Source organism: Bidens hawaiensis, unplaced genomic scaffold, assembly GCF_021521415.1.
Source record: "Bidens hawaiensis isolate Kalapana, Puna unplaced genomic scaffold, B.hawaiensis_p1.1 tig00020767_1, whole genome shotgun sequence".
Lineage (NCBI taxonomy): Eukaryota > Viridiplantae > Streptophyta > Magnoliopsida > Asterales > Asteraceae > Bidens > Bidens hawaiensis.
In genome coordinates, this window is record NW_027493191.1 from 130,464 (window position 1) to 147,918 (window position 17,455).

The 17,455-nt window shown below is 43.7% G+C and overlaps 1 protein-coding gene and 1 long non-coding RNA gene across 2 annotated transcripts; one reads left to right on the forward strand and one right to left on the reverse strand.

Moving 5' to 3' along the window:
• Nucleotides 1-139: 139 nt before the first annotated feature.
• On the reverse strand, nt 140-16,041 carry LOC143561660 (lipid phosphate phosphatase delta-like). The gene is made up of 8 exons (XM_077049675.1): nt 15,776-16,041; nt 15,573-15,668; nt 15,264-15,338; nt 15,033-15,163; nt 1,894-1,997; nt 1,671-1,799; nt 1,417-1,532; nt 140-1,267 (listed from the first exon to the last, which is right to left on the reverse strand). The coding sequence occupies exons 1-8, from the start codon at nt 15,941-15,943 to the stop codon at nt 854-856; spliced, it is 1,233 nt and encodes a 410-aa protein (XP_076905790.1). The 5' UTR covers nt 15,944-16,041; the 3' UTR covers nt 140-853.
• On the forward strand, nt 1,934-15,175 carry LOC143561661 (uncharacterized). The gene is made up of 2 exons (XR_013140351.1): nt 1,934-2,055; nt 15,012-15,175. It is a non-coding gene; the product is annotated as an uncharacterized LOC143561661 (long non-coding RNA).
• Nucleotides 16,042-17,455: the final 1,414 nt, after the last annotated feature.

A 17,455-nucleotide genomic window follows, 5' to 3' on the forward strand; every position in this document is an offset into this window, starting at 1 on the left:
GCTTAGGTTCGACCAAAATTGTCAATTCATCTAAATATGTAAAAGGACATAAATGTCCTTAACTTAACGTTAAAAAATTAACGGGGTTATTGAAATGAACGAAAATGGCAAGATTCGAAAACCTCAACGGTTCAACTGGAAAAAAAATTGTAATAAAGTTGCGTAATTAACCAAACCTCGTTGACAAAAAAAACACTTTACCCTAAACTAAAAGCGCAAATATGTATATAAATATGTCAACATTTGGATGAAGTGTATATACTTGTTGATTAGTACATATTACATCACATTTTGTATAGTGCTACACAATTTAATTAGAACCTACAAGACATACAAACCTTATTCGAATTTTATAACAATGTTGCTGATGAAACCAAGACTTGTATAAATAAGAGTGACAATGGTTCATGTTAGTTACAAACGGATAACAGACTAACCCAAGGGAGGGATTGTGTTCATATTAGTTTGTAAACGTCAGGAATATCAATATGGTTGGTGGAAGCCGGGAATTTCCATGGTGGATGAAGAGTGTCCTCGGAACCGGTCCAAGTAAGAAAAATGGTCATTGCATCGTAGAACTTGACGAGTGTCCCACAAACCAAAGTAAGGCTAATATTCCAAGCCATTCAACATTTTTATAACTTTACATGTAATCATACAACCATATACATTACTGTCATACTATGTCTAGATATCAACTACTACTAGTCCATAAAACAATACATGTTTGGTAATCAAAAACCCCATTCCATACCAAATTTTAACCAAAACTTTAAATTGACAAATATGCCTTCCTGCGGCATCTTCGTCTGTTTAAAAATATGTCCTAGAAACAAGGATGGTCATCTACAAATCACAGGTTGAGTTGAGAAAAGATTGAAGGGACAAGATCCACCACAGACCAAGCAAGGCCAGCATATTGAACCAACCTTATACCCGTATCCACATCAAACGACTCCTGATTACTTAAAAACAAGAGTTTCTGGAGATGCCCATTTGATTGTTTGACTTTGTTTGACTCTTTGACTATTGAAGTATCGATCAAAGCCGGGACATAGCCTGAAGACCTTATAGAGATCCCTAATGCATTAGCTGTAATGGGTAGAATCCATTTTGCTAGAGCCTTGCTACAGAATTTGACCAATAATATGGTGGGAATGCCAACTAGGATCCTACCACCAAATGCAGCAATCGGGAGCTCAGGTGTGAACACGCGTGCCACGTGTTCATGGTGGAAGTGATCATATGTTTGTTGTACCCCGGTCACCTGGATCACATGTAGACCAGTTATTTTTTATGTATTAATAGTATGACACGTTCCTCATAAAGCATTAAGTCACGCCACATAGGATTTGTGACACACGTTACAAATCTATTTATTTTTCTAGCATTTAAAAGAGTTATAGACAGCCTTACGATTCCCAAAGCGACGCCGATGAATGCAGTGTGAAACTCAAAACTTGGAGTTGGAAGCTCGGGTGCAGGGTATGCAAATAGCAAAAGGAAGCTTAGTGCAACACAAAAGAATGTAACTGCAAAACACGTAAGAACTAAGCATTAACACTTTTAGCTACTAAAGCAATTTCACATGCTTGAATATTAATTTGTAACAGGAATTTGAAGCATAGATTAAAGTATTAAACTAAGTACAAAAAGTCAAGAAATCATACCATTTTGGTCCGATATTACAAAGCTGTCAACATGTTCATGAACACATAGCCAAAATTTAAGTATTGTTAATCCAATCACAAGACCACCGATGATATCAATCACACTGTGCATGCCAAGATATGTCCGTCCTGAAAAAAGGAGGGGGGGGGTCAGTTACTTGTATGTTGATCAAATATGGATCTAAAGAGGTGAATACTGAATATGATGAAGATTGAAACATACCCGATCCAATAAGGCCTACAAACAAGCAAACACATGCAAATGCAGCTAGTTGAAAAGATGCATCTGAGTTTTCATTGTACGATAGGACATAATGCAAGAGGTACCTGAATATCCAAGAAAACACAAATATAAAACCATGATTTCATTTAGCATATTGAAGGGGTATGCACCCGCCTTAACATCGAGCGGGGCGGGTCAACCCACAAGATATAGACAAGAGGCTTGAAATCAGGATGTCATGAAAACCTATGCGCAAGCCATGAAACATCTGCGCGTGGCGCATATCACATACGCGCAAGCGCATGAAACATCTGTGAGAATAAAGAGAAGACCTTGCGCATCCCCGGGATAGGCGCATAAAGGCCGCGCGTAAGCGAGACACAACAAATGAGACAATAGTCTAATCCAAATCAGGATAAGGACAACCATGATTGTACTCATCAGGCAACCTTCCAGAAGGTATATTTTAAGGAATAAAGAATGTGCTGATGTTGACAGCTGCCAATGAAGGGTGGATAACTCAGCAAAGCCCATGTGCTACCACGTGATGGCACATGGGTCAGGTGAAATACCTTGGTCAGAGAATAATCAATGAAAAAGCACCAGGTGTCCTAAGTACACGTGGCGCGAAGCAATAGGAGGAGGCCAAAAAGGCCCTAATTGGGTCTGACCCCAATCATTGAAAACCCTAATACTATAAATACCACACCACCTCCACAGTTGGAGGCAGGCAAGAAAATATACTCTAAGTCCTTTACTCATTTTCACATCTTGATTATCTTCTCCTACAATACCTGATTCTCACACCGGAGGGTTACCCCAAAGAGGACCCCTCTGTCCCTTTCTGAGGGGTAAGCTCACGGTGCTGTTCGTTTTGTAGGTGGAAGAACTCGTATACCGGAAAACCATCGGTGATATAGCACACTCGTACCCGAGGAACGTTGATCGTATACAAGTAAGTCGATACACGCTTCTTCATTGGCGCCATCACCTGTTACAACGGTAACAAAACTACTATTTCATCAATTTTTTCTTCACCATGGTTTCCGGTGTTCGAAACAATGATCAAGTTCTGGAGGATAATGAGCTTGAGGATGTTAATGAAGGACATCAGGTTCTGATGGCGCCGCGTGACACTGCGCGCACCACCAGTAACCATCCCTTCAACACAACACCTCATAGTCAAACTGAAACTCCCCCAGACGATCTCACGTTCCAAAATCTGACTGGTACAAAACAAAAAGGACCAATGGGCCCGGAAGTTGAAACCAATGACCCTAAAGAATGGCTCATAAACGAACAACGGCGTTTAATGGACAAATACAATGAGTTGGTAAAACACAAAAAGTTAGCCGATTTAACACAAAGGCTCGCATTTGATAAACAAATCATTCAGGGAACAACAAAAAAGACGCGCGCGCTGGAAGACGGTCATTCTGTTCACACCGAACAAGCTGATATTAGTGATGAGGAAGAGGTGCACAGCATGAAGAAGACGCGAGATACTCATGCAGGAGGTTCACAGCTTCGCGCAGACATGCACATAGCACCTGGAGCCAAAGCTGATATGGATTTATACACACCATACAACCCCCAAGCGAAAGAGCAAGTGGACGTAACCACACCATATAGGCCAGCCATCTTGGTAAAACATTCAAAATTCGCTGAGCGCATCGCGAAGGCTCCCATTCAACACAAAACCAAGATGCCAAGTGGTTTAGGCAAGTACGATGGTACAACAGATCCAGATGATTTCTTACAAGGTTTTTATAACACGGGAAACTTAGAAAGCTGGACGATGCCAACATGGTGTCACATGTTTGCTCGCTGCCTCACGGGCGCAGCGCGTGTCTGGTTCGAAAGCTTGCCGACAGGACAAATCGATGGGTTCGAAGAGCTATTGGAAAAGTTCCAGGCTCACTTTGTACAGCAGCGCAGACACACGCGCGACCCCGATGACATCATGCACTGCGTACGCAGGAATGATGAAACCATTGAAGACTACATAACTCGTTTCAATCAGGAATCTCTTGCAATTGGAGGCATCACTGAACAACTCTTGCGCGTGGCCTTTATACAAGGTGCGCGCAGTGATCAACTCCGCAGAGCTCTCGTGAGCAGAGAAGGCATGCCAACCACTTGGGCTAAGCTTATGGAAGCATCGCGAGTCTTCGCGCCAAATGAAAAACAAATTGCCCAAGACAGAGCAAGAGATAAAGGGCACCAAACAGAAGCACCACGCAACAATGAAAAGAGGCGCAAACAAAACTCCGTATGGTCCAGGTTGCAACAAACCAATTATTCTCCTACAGAAAAGCAAGCGCAACAAAGTTCACCCCAACCCCAAAAAGACATTCTTAATCGTGGAGAAGGTGACAAGAAGGAAGGCGGCAGAGAGCCTAACAGACCTCTACCAAGAATATGGACTCCCATCACCAAAACGCCTTCGCAAGTGTTAAGCACAGAGAATGTCCAGTTTAAAAACCCCAGGCCATTACTCCATAAGGGACCACCGAACAGTGGCAAATATTGTGAGTTTCACAAATCCACAGGGCACAACACTGATGCATGCCATCATTTGAAGGATGCAATCGAAAAAGATGTGAAATCAGGCAAGTTGGCTCACCTGGTAAAAAATCCAAGACCAGAGAACGAACAACCAGACGGAGCCTCAGCCAGTAAAAAATTCAAAAGAATCTGTGTAGCCGAAGGAAGAAGGCAAGGGCAAAGATCGAGGAAGAGAAGCGCGCAAATCCAAGGGGATTGGCGCGAGCAACAAGTAATCTTTCCAAGAATCAGAGGAGGCCCGTCTATCAGCAGTCCTCTAGTCATCACAGCACACATCGCTCATTATGAGGTGTCAAGAGTCCTGGTGGACACCGGTAGTGAGTCAGACATCATGTATGAGCAATGTTTCAGGAAGTTGGATCCAGAAGACCAAGCAAGGCTTGAAGTTGTGAGTGCACCAATCTCGGGTGTCTCAAACGAAATTATTCACCCCCTGGGTCAGATACAATTCGAACTAACTATGGGGGATGAGAAGCACAAGCGAGCTGAAATTGTCAACTTCCTGGTCTTGCCCACCACTTCATGCCATAGTATGATCTTGGGCAGAGGAACGATTGCCCAATTCAACGCCATACCGTCACCAGCGCATGGCGTGTTGGGGTTCCCAACACCAACGGGAGTAAAATTTGTGTACCGAGATCACTTATGCGCAGTAATAAGTATACCTCGAGAGGGGAGAATGAAGCTTCCAGTGGCAAACAACGCGCCAGAGGAATGGATTCTCAACCCAAAATTCCCAGAACAAACAATCACAATCGGAGCTACGATATCAGATGACACGAGAGTGAGAATGAAAAGATTGCTCACAACATATATGTCAGTCTTCGCGTGGCAACATTCTGATATGACTGGGGTTCCGCGAGACCTGGCGCAGAACTCTCTCAACACATTCAAGTCCGTGGAGCCAATTGCTCAAAAGAAAAGAGTCATGGGAGACGAAAAGACAAAGGCCATGAATAAGCAAGTAGAAGATCTACTGCGCGCGAATATCATTCGCCCAATACGATATCAAACATGGGTAGCCAATCCTGTGATGGTAAAGAAGAGCAATGGGTCATGGATAATGTGCATTGATTTCAAGGACCTCAACAAGGCGTGTCCAAAAGATTGTTACCCCCTCCCAAACATTGACATAAAGGTGGACTCTGTGGTGCCGTTTAAGCTCAAATGTTTCCTGGATGCCTATAAGGGCTATCACCAAATTCAAATGGCACCACAGGATGAAGACAAGACTGCTTTCAGAACTGACAAGGGTGTTTTCTGTTACACAAAAATGCCCTTTGGTTTGAAGAATGCAGGAGCCACTTACCAAAGACTCATGGATGCAATTTTCAACGAGCAGATTGGAAAAAACTTAGAAGTCTACATGGATGATTTGGTGATTAAAAGCAGGGAGGAAAAACAAATGCTCAAAGACATCGAAGAAACCCTTCGGCGCCTAAAGGAAGTAAACATGAAGCTCAACCCGAGCAAATGCACATTCGGTGTTGAAGAAGGGAAATTTCTCGGTGTAATGGTCACCAAGGATGGTTTCAAGGTGAACCCAGAGAAGGTGGAGGCTATCCTCGGCATGCCCTCACCATCCACCATGAAGGAAGTTCAAAAGTTGAATGGTAGATTGGTATCAATTAACAGGTTCTTAGCAAACCATGCAAGCAAATCTACCCCATTCATTAACACACTGAGAAATTGCTTAAAGAAAAGCCAATTCAAGTGGACGCCTGAGGCCGAGCAAGCTTTCAGTGAGATAAAAGAATGTCTGATAAATCTACCTGCGCTCACAGCTCCACTACCTGGTGAAACTTTAACGTTTTACCTGTCAGCAGGAGAGCGCGCCATTGGCGCAATATTATTGGTGGATCGCAAGGGAATCCAAACACCAATTTATTATGTAAGTCGGGTGCTGACAGATCCTGAGACGCGCTACACCATCATAGAAAAGTTAGTTCTATCACTAACGCATGCGTCGCGAAAGCTTCACATATATTTCAATGGTCATCCTATTGAAGTCCTGACTGATTACAACATCCAGCAAGTCTTGCGACGTCCCGCGCTCTCAGGAAGGCTGACAAAATGGGCGCTGGAATTAGGGGAGCACACGATCACCTATAAGCCTCGTCCAGCAATCAAGGGACAAGTCTTAGCTGATTTCATCGCAGAAATCCCTGAAGGAAAAGTCGAAGAGGCTCAGCGCGAAGTAGACCCTCCGCAAGCCAATAATGAAGAAAACATTTGGAGATTATTCACTGATGGAGCTTCAAACAACGAAGGGTCCGGCGCAGGCCTCAAACTGGTGGATCCAGAAAATCATGAGTATACTTATGCAATCAGGTTGGATTTCAAGAGCACCAACAATGAAGCTGAGTATGAAGCCCTGCTGGCTGGTTTGCGCATCGCGCACAAGTTCGGAGTTAAAAAGCTAGAGGCTCATGTAGATTCATACCTGGTAGCAGCACAAGTCAATGGCCTTTATGATGCCAAGGAGAACACCATACCTCTGTATCTAGAGCAGGCGAAGAAACTCACCGAACAATTTGACTTTTTCAGAATCATACACATTCCGCGCAGTGAAAATAAGTCTGCCGACGCGCTAAGCAAGATGGCATCAACCAGCTTCGATCATTTTGGCAAAGATGTCAGGGTGGAAGTAATGAGCAACCCGTCAGTGGGAGCGAAGTCTGTTCTTGTAATTCATACAACACCTTCATCATGGATAACTCCAATAATGGAATTCTTGAAGGAGGGAAAGCTACCAGACGATCGCGCACAGGCGAGGAAGATAAGACACAAGTCGCAGAACTACGAAATGCTCGATGGTACGTTATATCGACGCTCTTATCTTGGACCACTCATGAAATGCCTAGACGCTGAGGAAGCAAGCTATGTGATCAGAGAGATACACGAAGGAATCTGTGGAATACATGCTGGCCCGCGCATGGTGGTCGCCAAGGCAATGAACGCAGGTTACTATTGGCCAGGCATGTACTTGGACGCATTAAAAGAGATCCAAAAATGCAAAGCGTGTCAGAGCTATGCGCCAAATACCATGCGGCCAAAGAACAACTTGATTCCGGTGACCTCTGTATGGCCTTTCCACAAGTGGGCAATCGATATTGTGGGTCCCTTACCACAAGCGCCAGGGCGAGTAAAGTTTTTGGTAGTGCCAGTAGACTATTTCACAAAATGGGTTGAAGCCAAGCCACTGGCAAAAATTACAGCCGAGGCAATGAAGCAATTTATTTGGAGCCACATCGTATGCCGTTTTGGCCTGCCCATGGAAATCGTGAGCGACAATGGCAAACAATTCACTGACAGGAAGATATCCAGTTGGTTCAAGGAATTGCACATCAATCAGGTCTTCACTTCAGTATACCACCCTCAAGGGAATGGTCAAGTGGAACGCGCGAACCAAAGCTTGCTGAATGGGATGAAGAAAAGGTTGGAGGGAGAGTCCCATGCATGGGTCGAGGAGTTACCTAATGTCCTGTGGGCGCACAGGACATTAAGCAAAACCAGCAATGGCGAGTCCCCGTTCAGCCTAACCTATGGAACGGAGGCTATGATTCCGGCAGAGATTGGATGCCCATCCTATAGAGTGCTCATGATGAGTAAGATGGATAACGAGCAAGAAAGGAGGTTGGATCTCAATTTGCTTGAGGGACGCAGAGAGGCGGCTATCATCAGTGAAGCCAAATACAAGAAAAAGCTAGAAAAATACTACAATCAGCGCGTGAAAGAATGCCACTTCAAGAAGAATGATTTTGTCCTTCGGAACAATGAAGCTAGTCGCGCAATACCCCCGGGAAAGATGTCTCCCAACTGGGAGGGACCTTATCAAGTCTTGGAAGAATTGGGAAAAGGCGCATACGCTTTAAAAGATTTAAATGGAAAGAAGATCCCGGCACATGGAACGCAGCACAACTTAGAAAATGTTTCATGTAAAAGTTGTCAAGTTTGTAATCAAGGCATTTTAAGCCATTATAAATAACGATGCGCCCTATATGCGTTCTATTACCTTTTGCATACATGTTTCACACTTCCCTTTATTAATTTTGAGCAATATGACAACATTGTATTGACATCAAACTAAAAATAAAACGAAGTAAAACATACATGCGCGAGCTTCAAGCTCAGACGCGTTAACGAGTTTTAACTCTAAAACGTCAGGGCCTTAGCCCAATAATATGAGCCTTAGCTCAAATTACTCATAGCATCCATCCTACGTATTGCGCAGCTGGACCATAAAAATACCTAAGCACAACTAAGGCAAAGCACATGCCAAAGCATAGTTGTTAAGGTCTCAGGTCGGGGCCGCGCATGAGATTATAATGGATATAAGCAGAGTAACACATACTGACACGTAAAGGCTAAAAAACTCATTCATAATTCCCTATAATAAATGCACGATAACGTCGCGCAAAAGAGGAATAATGAAATGCCAAGGCACGTGTCAGCATATTCAGAATATCGCAAAAAAAAAAAACTTGAAATATGACAACTGTTAAGGATTAAGTAAAAATAATTTCCTTACAACATTGTTCAAGTTTCAATGTGTAAGCATACCTTATATTCAACAAGCACACACATGCAATATAAAGATATGAATTGGGAATGCGCAAGATGCGAATAAGGGAAAAACAAAATTTCATTCCGAAACATAGAAGTTTACAAATTTACAAATGATGAGGTAAAAACTACAAACACAAATAAAAAAAAAAAAAAAAACAAGAAGGGCTTTTTAAGTCTCTATGTCAATATCAGTCTCTTCATCCTCCTCATCATTATTTCCTCCCTCAGCATCTGGCGCAATCCGCTCCTCGTCATCTCCAAACGTACCATAATCAAGTTGTTCGTCTTGAATATAGTCGTCTTCTGTCATGATAGCGTCAGGAGTAGGTCCTTTGGCCACGCCAGAGCCGCTGGCAGAGGTAGCGTTGCCCGCGCCATCATCATTGCCACCAATCCCTTCACATTCATCAAGTAATTTCTTTAAAGCGCCAAGATCGGGCTGGTCAGCAAGCGCGGCTATCTGCAAGTCACAAGGAACGTATAAGTACAAAAGATTATGAAAATAAGTCAAGTAAACTCATTAAGGTTAAAATACCTGCTCAAGGATGGGAATTGGAGTATTCAAGTACTTCTCCCCCACCTCAGCCATGTCAGCGCAGACAGCGTCGAGCTGATAAGGGTAGTCGGATGGATTCTTCTTTAGCATGCCATATTCATAACCATCCTTAAACCCCTCAGCCCGACCCACCAAGCGCGACGCCGCATTACAGTCCATCACAAGGGTCTGGAACTCGTCTGAATATTTCATGGCAGAAGCGCAACGAGTCACACCCTGTGAAATCAGCCAATGACGATCATGCGCAAGAGAAGAGACAGACGCCTCAAAAGCAGGAATCTGAGAGTTTAACAACACAACAGTTTCTTTGGCTTGCTTCAGCTCTTCCTTTTCGGACGCCGCCGCCGCCAAGGCCTCTTTCTTCTCTGCTTGCGCAGCAACAAGCTCTTCTTTCAGGCGCGCAACCTCACTTTCCAACAAAGATTTTTCAATATTAACCTGCGCAATAGTTTGGTCACGCGCCTCCACTGCCAACTCCAGGTCACGCGCTTGACGCGCGTGCTTTGCCGCATCTGCCTCTGCCACTTGCAGTTTCTCCCGCGCAGCTTGCAGCTCAAGCCCGCGTTTCACAAAAGCAGCGTTGGAACTTGCCCGGTTCTCGCTAAATTCTGCTTGGAGTTTCTCAGCTTTCTCTCGGGCATCAGAAAGATTCCAAGCAGAAATCTTAGCCTCTTGCTTGGCCTCCACAAGGGCATCACGTACCTTTATATAATCATTGCGAAGCTCTTGGGAGGCAGCAAAAAACGCAGACCCAGCAAAAAGGTGGTCATTAAGCAAATCCACGCGAGCGCGGTCCTCTTGAAACCTCCTTTCAGCTGGAGGAACAAAGTGAGCCCAAAAGTCTTCACATACGCCCAAGGATTGGAATGAGCTTTCTTCAGTGATACTCCAGCTCGGGCGGTATATGTGATCGGCTCCCTACAAACACAAAGCAACACAAAGAAACGTTTTAGTTATCTAAACACTAACTTGGAAGTCTGCACAGCGGAGCAAAATAAACTTATACCTGAGGAGAACCGGCAGGAAGATTAGAGCCAGCTGATGAGCTCCTGCCCGCCCCATGAGAAGAAGGCTGCGCCACGAAATCGCGTGGCGCTGTAGGGCTTACGCGGCCACCATCAGAATTTTCAAAATCAACCTCCTCATCATCCTCTATAACAGGTCTCTTCTCCTGCGACTTGGAAGAATCAAAAATAGTCTCACGAGTAGGGCTGCGCGCAGAAGGAGGTGAGGGAGGTCGTGACGCTGTTAGAGTAGCGCGAAATATAGTCTCCTGCTCCTTAGTGATCCCAATAAGGGGAGATTCAGTACTTGTTGGAGCAGGAGCAGAACTAACGGCGCCAGCGCTAGCAGTGCCACCAGCAGCTTGTGTGCCAGCTATAATTCCTATGAAAAAACCAACAAGGAGAAATGATTCATGACTTGAACTAAAGGAAAAAATCAGAATATCAAAGCGCAATAAATACCTTGGCGCACCGCAATCCGCGAATTAAGCATCGCCATGAAGTCCAATTTCCCCCCTTTTGAGGGCAAAACAGAGGACTTCAAAACAACCTTCGGCATAGCCTTGGCACCTTGCTGCGCCTGAGGTTGAGCCACCAACGTTGCCGGCTCTACAAACATTTGAGTGAACAAAGCTTCATTAATAACTCTATCGAAATCACGCTCATAAAACAACAAAATATAAACAAAGTATACCTGTTGGAGAAGACGAAACAGCAGGCGCAGCACCGCTTCCCTTGTCCGCCGCGCGCAGAGATGAGGTGGCAGCACCATACCTCGTGTGGACTGGAGGACTGCCCACACCTTGAGGCAAAGAAGACGAGGAAAACTTGGAAGTAAAACCCTTGGTTTTCTCAAGTCCCTTCACTTGAGTAGGAGGAAGATTCTGGGCAATAGAGGCATCATCTTTTTTTTGTTTTTTACTGGCCCCTGCGCTAGTCTTGCCTTTAGCCTTACGCTTGAGTTTTTGCGCTTCAGCTTCTGCCTCCTCCCCTTCCTCTTCCACAGGCTCCAACTCATAATTAGCGAGCGCATCTACAATGCGCGCAACAGAAATGTTAAAACCAAATTTGGTATTCTAAGGGCCTAAACACAAATACAAGGGCTTACCAGGCGCATCGCTGTCAAAGCAAAACTCTAAGTCGACAGGGATGAACATATCATCGAAGCGATCAGGGAAAGCAACTTCCCCAGCGTTCAGGGCGACAGAGCCACCTTCTGTATGCTCGTCATAGGCGGCGTGGATGTATTCCTTGCTTTCTGCATAAAACAAGACAAGTGATATCAACAAAACGATTTATACTCGCGCAAAATTAATGCAATGAACAAACAACCCACCTAAGCCATCAACATGGATGACAGGCTCAGTCTCGATGTCAGTCCACCTCTTGCTCATACCAACCCCCACCAACGCTTCCTCGCAAATATTCTTGGCGGGGGATGGTTCAGCAGTTAATTTTTTAACCCATGTGCCCGTTGGGTTCTTAAGGATATTGTCATCCGCGGGCGCAGAAGTGCTCGCGCGCACAGTCATGTGGATTGGAATAACACCAGCTTTGACGTAGAAAAACTTCTCAGTCCAGTCATGAAGGCTCTTAAAAGTGACAGTAGAGCATTTAACCTTCTGACTGCGCGGAGTAAACGAAAACCAAGAATCTTGAACCTTTGGTTTATAGAAATATTGAAAGCGGCGAGGAGTAGGCTCTTCGCGCTGAGCTTTGCACATAAACTCAAAATGAGTCATGCGCACCAACCCAAAAGGGTGAACTTGGGATATGTGAATCCCATAAAATTGAAGGAGCGCACCTATAAACCTTGTCATCGGAAGACGAAGGTTACAGTGAGTAAGAAAATGAGAATATAGAGAGATATAGCCGGCAGGAGGATCCGCAGCCGTCTACCCGGCTGCCGGGAGCAGACAACCATACTCAGGGAGAAAACCCTGAGAAGCAATGAGACTATCAAGCTCAGGCTGTTTCAACTTGCAGGGGATCTCGTCCCATCTTTTCGCCGTTTTATTCTTTCCCCCCTCCTCCGACGAAGCCTCGGCAACCCGAATACCCTTGCCGGTTTTCTTCAAAGTAGACATAACCACTGATTTTACACGGCCTTTACTAGGGGAAATTGTGGTGTCTGGGTTATCAGACATACAATTGCGAATCGAACAATATGGTTACTTTAAGCACGGAATTCAGGGACGAAGACGAAAGCTCTTAATCAGATTGTAAATGATAAGCAAAAGCTCTGAAATGACAGTGAAGATGAAGAAAAAACCGTTCAAAAGGTTTGGTTTTATAGGCCCAGGGGAGAGAAAGAGAAACAAGTAATAATCAGATCTACGCTCACGCGCCCCCACTCGCAGGCGTAGGCCAACATAAGCGCGACACGTGTTCCTGACACTGCATATGGAGACGTGAAAGGCCACTGTAGCACCTCGAGCACACGAAAGGTCTGACACATAACGTCTCTATCTCTGATGCATGTCAACACCAACCAACCACGTGCATTGACGATTCGTTTTAACCAAAGGGATGGAATTTCGCGCAACGCGCGTACAAGAAAAGAAAAAGAAAAAATAAGCCCTATTGAAAAAGCAAACTATTAAGTCTAATATCTATCTTACCTCGCTCGCGCGAGACAAGACACACATTAGACTGGGGGGCTTGAAGGGGTATGCACCCGCCTTAACATCGAGCGGGGCGGGTCAACCCACAAGATATAGACAAGAGGCTTGAAATCAGGATGTCATGAAGACACAAAGCCAAAACCTATGCGCAAGCGCATGAAACATCTGCGCGTGGCGCATATCACATACGCGCAAGCGCATGAAACATCTGTGAGAATAAAGAGAAGACCTTGCGCATCCCCGGGATAGGCGCATAAAGGTCGCGCGTAAGCGACACACAACAAATGAGACAATAGTCTAATCCAAATCAGGATAAGGACAACCATGATTGTACTCATCAGGCAACCTTCCAGAAGGTATCTTTTAAGGAATAAAGAATGTGCTGATGTTGACAGCTGCCAATGAAGGGTGGACAACTCAGCAAAGCCCATGTGCCACCACGTGATGGCACATGGGTCAGGTGAAATACCTTGGTCAGAGAATAATCAATGAAAAAGCACCAGGTGTCCTAAGTACACGTGGCGCGAAGCAATAGGAGGAGGCCAAAAAGGCCCTAATTGGGTCTGAGCCCAATCATTGGAAACCCTAATACTATAAATACCACACCACCTCCACAGTTGGAGGCAGGCAAGAAAATATACTCTAAGGGGGTGTTTGGTACAGAGAATGGAAAAGGAGAGAAAATAGAAATGGAAATGGAATTGTAGAGAAAGAGAATTGGTATGGAGAATGAGAATCATTTCTCTTGTTTGGTACACGAGAAAATAAACAGAGAACTCTACCATACCCAACCCCACCTCCACCCAACCTGACACCACTCACCACCGCAGCCCCACCACCACCAGCACCACCACCACAGCCCCACCACCACCAGCCCCACCACCACAGCCCCACACCACCAGCACCACCACCACAGCCCTTTCTTCAACCACAGCCCACCACCACCGGCTGCCGCCACCAAATCCCCTTCTTCAACCACGGTACACAAGAAATTAAAAAGATTCAAATTTTTGGAACATAAGATATAGAAAAAGGAGGCTCAGATCTGTCATCACTGCCTCTTTGGAGATTTTGTGGTGGTGGTTGTGGTGGCGATGATGATGATGATAATCAGAAGCCACCTGCGACCACCGCCGATTTCCACCACCACTGTCACCCACCTGCGACCACAATCACCCGACCATCTGAAAACCCTAACCTACCACGAACCACCACTTGAAACCCTAATCTCCGTTCACCCGTACCACCTGCAACCTACAACCGGTTACCATCTCTGTGTTCACCACTGTGAACGGCGGAGACGGGGTGGTGGTTGCAGACTTGGAGACGAGGTGGCGGCCGGAGACGGGGGTGGCGGCCGGAGATGGGGTGGTGACATGCTATGAGGAGGCTGCTGAGAAATGGATTTCTCTTTGTTTTAAAGAGAAATGGAATTCTCTAGTTTTAGAGAAATAGAAAGAGAAATAGAAATGAAAAGTGGAAAACAAACAAAAGAAATATTTCTAATTCCATTTCTCCCCAATCAAATCCCTCTACCAAACACCCCCTAAGTCCTTTACTCATTTTCACATCTTGATTATCTTCTCCTACAATACCTGATTCTCACACCGGAGGGTTACCCCAAAGAGGACCCCTCTGTCCCTTTCTGAGGGGTAAGCTCACGGTGCTGTTCGTTTTGTAGGTGGAAGAACTCGTATCCCGGAAAACCATCGGTGATATAGCACACTCGTACCCGAGGAACGTTGATCGTATACAAGTAAGTCGATACACGATTTTCACATATTATCATCAAGCAAGAGCATAGTGCATTATACATACCCTGATAAGCAGACTGTATTAAGAGTATGTGAAGAAGGAAACCCGTATTCCATTGCATTTTCTTTCTCGTCTTTAGTGACTGTTAGTCTCCTCACAAGTGGTGAGTTCGGTCTAGGAGCCGACACCACATCCTAGAAACATAACAAACATAGCAAATATATATAAACAATCAAATATAACCCTAGATAGCATTCACAAACAATGCAACTAATAACAAACTCGACGCTATACCTTTATACAGTTTCCCATATAATCACAAAACGCCATCAAAAAAGTCATTTGCCTAGCCAATTTCCCATGTCCACTCTACAACACAAAACCATCAATTTATTATTATTAATCAAATTCATTATTCATCACTTTAAAAAAATGTCTTTTTTGGAACATCATCATCATCGTACTCAGAATAACAAAGGAAATATATACCCAGAATAAGAATAACAAAGGAAATATATACCCAGAATAAGAATATTCAAATTCAATATACTTTTTTGGAACGTAAAGTATATTTTACACTATGCAAAGAAGAAGATAATATACCCAGAATAACAAAGGAAGAAAGCCGGTATAGAACGGAACAGAAACAACCGAAGATAACCCAATAAAGAATGCATCCAATAGCTTATGCTGGTATTTCTGCACAAATTAAAAAAAAAGGTTATAATATGAATCACATGGGTGATTACAAAAACCAAGAAATTTTATTTGTTGTAGAGAAATGGTCGAACAGTTGGTGGGCATACCTGGATTTGAATAATAACGGGGTTACCGGAGGTCACATAGCTTGAAACCCATGGTTGGGTTAGTGATCTAATAAACCGGTTGAGATGGAGCATGGAAGAGACTGCAATCCATGTTAAAATCCCACACAAGAACGAAAGCTGCCATGTGGGTATTATTAAGCTCTCCATTTATTATGGAATTGAGAGATGAAAGACGATGATCACCGAATGGAAAGAAATTGAATAATAAGAAATTTGGGAAGAAAAATCAAATATTATTGTTATTAATATTAATATTATGCCAGTTGGTCACCAGCCAGCCAGTCGACGTCTGGAGGAAGGTTCCAAATGAAAATATCCACAAGAGAGACTGACTTATGGAAGTTGGATTTTGACCCAACAATTTTCAGTTTCAATATTATAATTAGGAGGGACGGGGTGGTGCGTGATAGGGGTTCCACCAAGCGTGGTGGAGAGTGGAACACTGTCGCCGGTCCCCCCAATCACGCGTGATTAGCTTATTAGCGTGGTGGTGATCACGCTTGGAAGATTGAGAAGTTACCGTTTGTGGGTGGGGTTGGGGGGTTGGTTGTGACCGTTGGAATGTTATAAAAAAATTAATTTTTTAAAACAATATAAATAACCTATCATTTCAATCCAACTCAAAATCAAATCCCACTCAAAACACTCTCAATCCTCTATTACAAAAACCTATTTCTTTCACCACTTTAAAACAAAAAAAATATGGAATTTCCGAGCAACTTGTTGCCGCTAGACACCGATAGCTCTTCATCTTCGGACGATGACATTCTTGAATGGTTCCCATTGTTATATAAAGAACTTGTAGGGCGTGCAATTTCTCCAGATTGGTCGTGCAATTAAAAAACCATGATCTATAGCATAGTATATGCGTGCATCATATTGCACAATATGCTAATAAAAGAAGACGGACATGCAATTTCTCCATATTGAGTGTCGGGTCCTCCTACTCAAGTTTCCGTTCCTGAAAATGTGGAATTAGACTTGCGGGATGAAGATTATCACCATCAGTTGAGATATGATATAGTTGAATTTGTAGGTTCTTTAGGTTTGGAATTTCCGGATTTGGGAGGAGTAGATTGTTTAATGTAACTTTTTATTGTTTTTTAGATATTTTATTTAAATGCAATATTGTAAAACACTTTATTTAACCTTGTTTTATTTTTTGTATAATTTAAAAAAAAAACCATCACACTAAACCATCATACCACCACCTCCATTAAATTTCATCACTAGTGATGGATTTGGTTGAGATAAGGTGACACCATACCATTGACTAATCAAAGTGATGGAAATACCATCACAATGAACCTCTCCCCCTTATTTTGTGATTTAAGTATTTGACCCACTTGTTGCCAGTAGGATTTCACAATCACGTGATAAATCTATCTGTATGGTTTATTACGTGCTATCCCAACCAAACCAAGTACCAAATGAAATAATCAAACGCTTTTGTTTTTTTTCATCAACGGGGCTCCTTTTTTAAGACTTTAACCACAACGGATGGCTGACAAAATTTCCAGTCACAAAGGGGCCTTTTCACTTTGGCGAATAAAGAAAGAGGGTGGTAATGTGAGGTTAAGGTGGGTTTTTTTTTAATTATTTTTTATGTTGAAGTGATGGCGTGCAACCCACTTTTTTTATTTATTTTATTATTAAAAA